The sequence below is a fragment of the Priapulus caudatus genome, unplaced genomic scaffold, assembly GCF_000485595.1.
Source record: "Priapulus caudatus unplaced genomic scaffold, Priapulus_caudatus-5.0.1 Scaffold12470, whole genome shotgun sequence".
NCBI lineage: Eukaryota > Metazoa > Priapulida > Priapulimorpha > Priapulimorphida > Priapulidae > Priapulus > Priapulus caudatus.
The window spans coordinates 1-1,390 of record NW_014589531.1 but is presented as its reverse complement, the minus strand read 5'-3'; the positions used below and the strand labels follow the sequence as shown (position 1 = coordinate 1,390).

At 52.7% G+C, this 1,390-nt stretch overlaps 1 protein-coding gene across 1 annotated transcript; it reads left to right on the top strand.

The window, feature by feature from the left end:
• Positions 1 to 219: 219 nt before the first annotated feature.
• On the top strand, positions 220 to 1,379 carry LOC106820383 (protocadherin gamma-B4-like; the record flags this gene model as incomplete). The annotated part of the gene is made up of 2 exons (XM_014824906.1): positions 220 to 380; positions 1,142 to 1,379. Coding segments are annotated over 2 exons (399 nt in total), but the record flags the coding sequence as incomplete, so codon positions are not given.
• Positions 1,380 to 1,390: the final 11 nt, after the last annotated feature.

Below are 1,390 nucleotides of genomic sequence, written 5' to 3'. Positions count from 1 at the left end.
CTTCTTCAGGAGCAAGTTGATCGGTGAAATTCCCTTCCCGTTTTCAAGGTCGTCGTTGGAATCGAGTTGGAGGAGATTAGGAATGTAGATAGTTTTGCACGCTGTTTCGTCGGCCTTTTAAATTACTTTAATTAAACATTGTAATCGATACGATAAATATTGTAATAAATTTGTAATCTTCGAGAACACCTTCCATCACGTGTGAATCTATCGCTGCAGGCGTGATAACGGCGCGGACGCCGATCGACTTCGAGTTGATGGACCCGAACACGCAGGGAGCGACGTCGCCGTGGTACCGCAGCTTCTCGCTCGTCGCCATGGCGATCGACCACGGCGTGCCGCCGCTCAACTCCACCGTTCCCGTGACGATATACGTCGAGGTGAGCGCGAGAGAGATCGTCTGCGCCGCCGCCGCCATCTTTGAAGCGACGCGGTGGTCCGAGTATTGTATACGCTGTGTATATTTCGCGGTGGTTTAATGTTCGCGAGTTTTGCGAACGCGTCCCCGACCGCGAAAATAACGACGCGCGAATAATTAATACCGAATAATACCGATTAATTCATTCTTCATTATTATGATAATTTCATTAATTCATAATTCACCGACCGCGAAATTAACCACCCGCGAAAGTGTCCGTCAAGTCTGATCGAATTCGCGAAAATATCTGTACGCGAAAAATATGGCGTATACAGTATTTGAAGCCGACGATGTCAGATGCGTTTGCGGCACGTAGCTAGTGCGGCCGTAATCGCCTAGAGGGCGCCGACAAGCCCTGTGTTTGAATTACTTTGACACTAGAGGGCACTGGCAAGCTTAGTGTTTGATTTACTGTGCCGCTAGAGGGCGCCAGGAAGCTTGGTGTTTTAATTACTGTGTCACTAGATGTCGCCGGCAAGCCTATTGTCTGATTTATTATGCCGGTAGAGGGCGCTGGCAAGCCTAGTGTCTGATTTATCATGCCGGTAGAGGGCGCTGGCAAGCCTAGTGTCTGATTTATTATGCCAGTAGAGGGCGCTTGCAAGCCTAGTGTCCGATTTATTATGCCGGAAGAGGGCGCTGGCAAGCCTAGTGTCCGATTTATTATGCCGGTAGAGGGCGCCACGGTGCTAATCGCGCAACGATCTCGCTTTCGCCGCGCAGGACGTCAACGACAACTCTCCCATCTTCAATCCGGACGCGTACGAGGTCGTCGTCGACGAGACGGTTGCCGCGGGGACGCACATCACGCGCGTCTCGGCGACGGACGCCGACCCGACCCCTTACAACGGCGCTGTCTCGTACCGTCTCGACGGCGTCGGCATCGACAAGTTCGCGATCGACGCGGTGAGCGGAGAGGTGACGGTGGCGCCCAACGCCAAGCTGGACCTGATGCTGACGGGCATGAAGCAA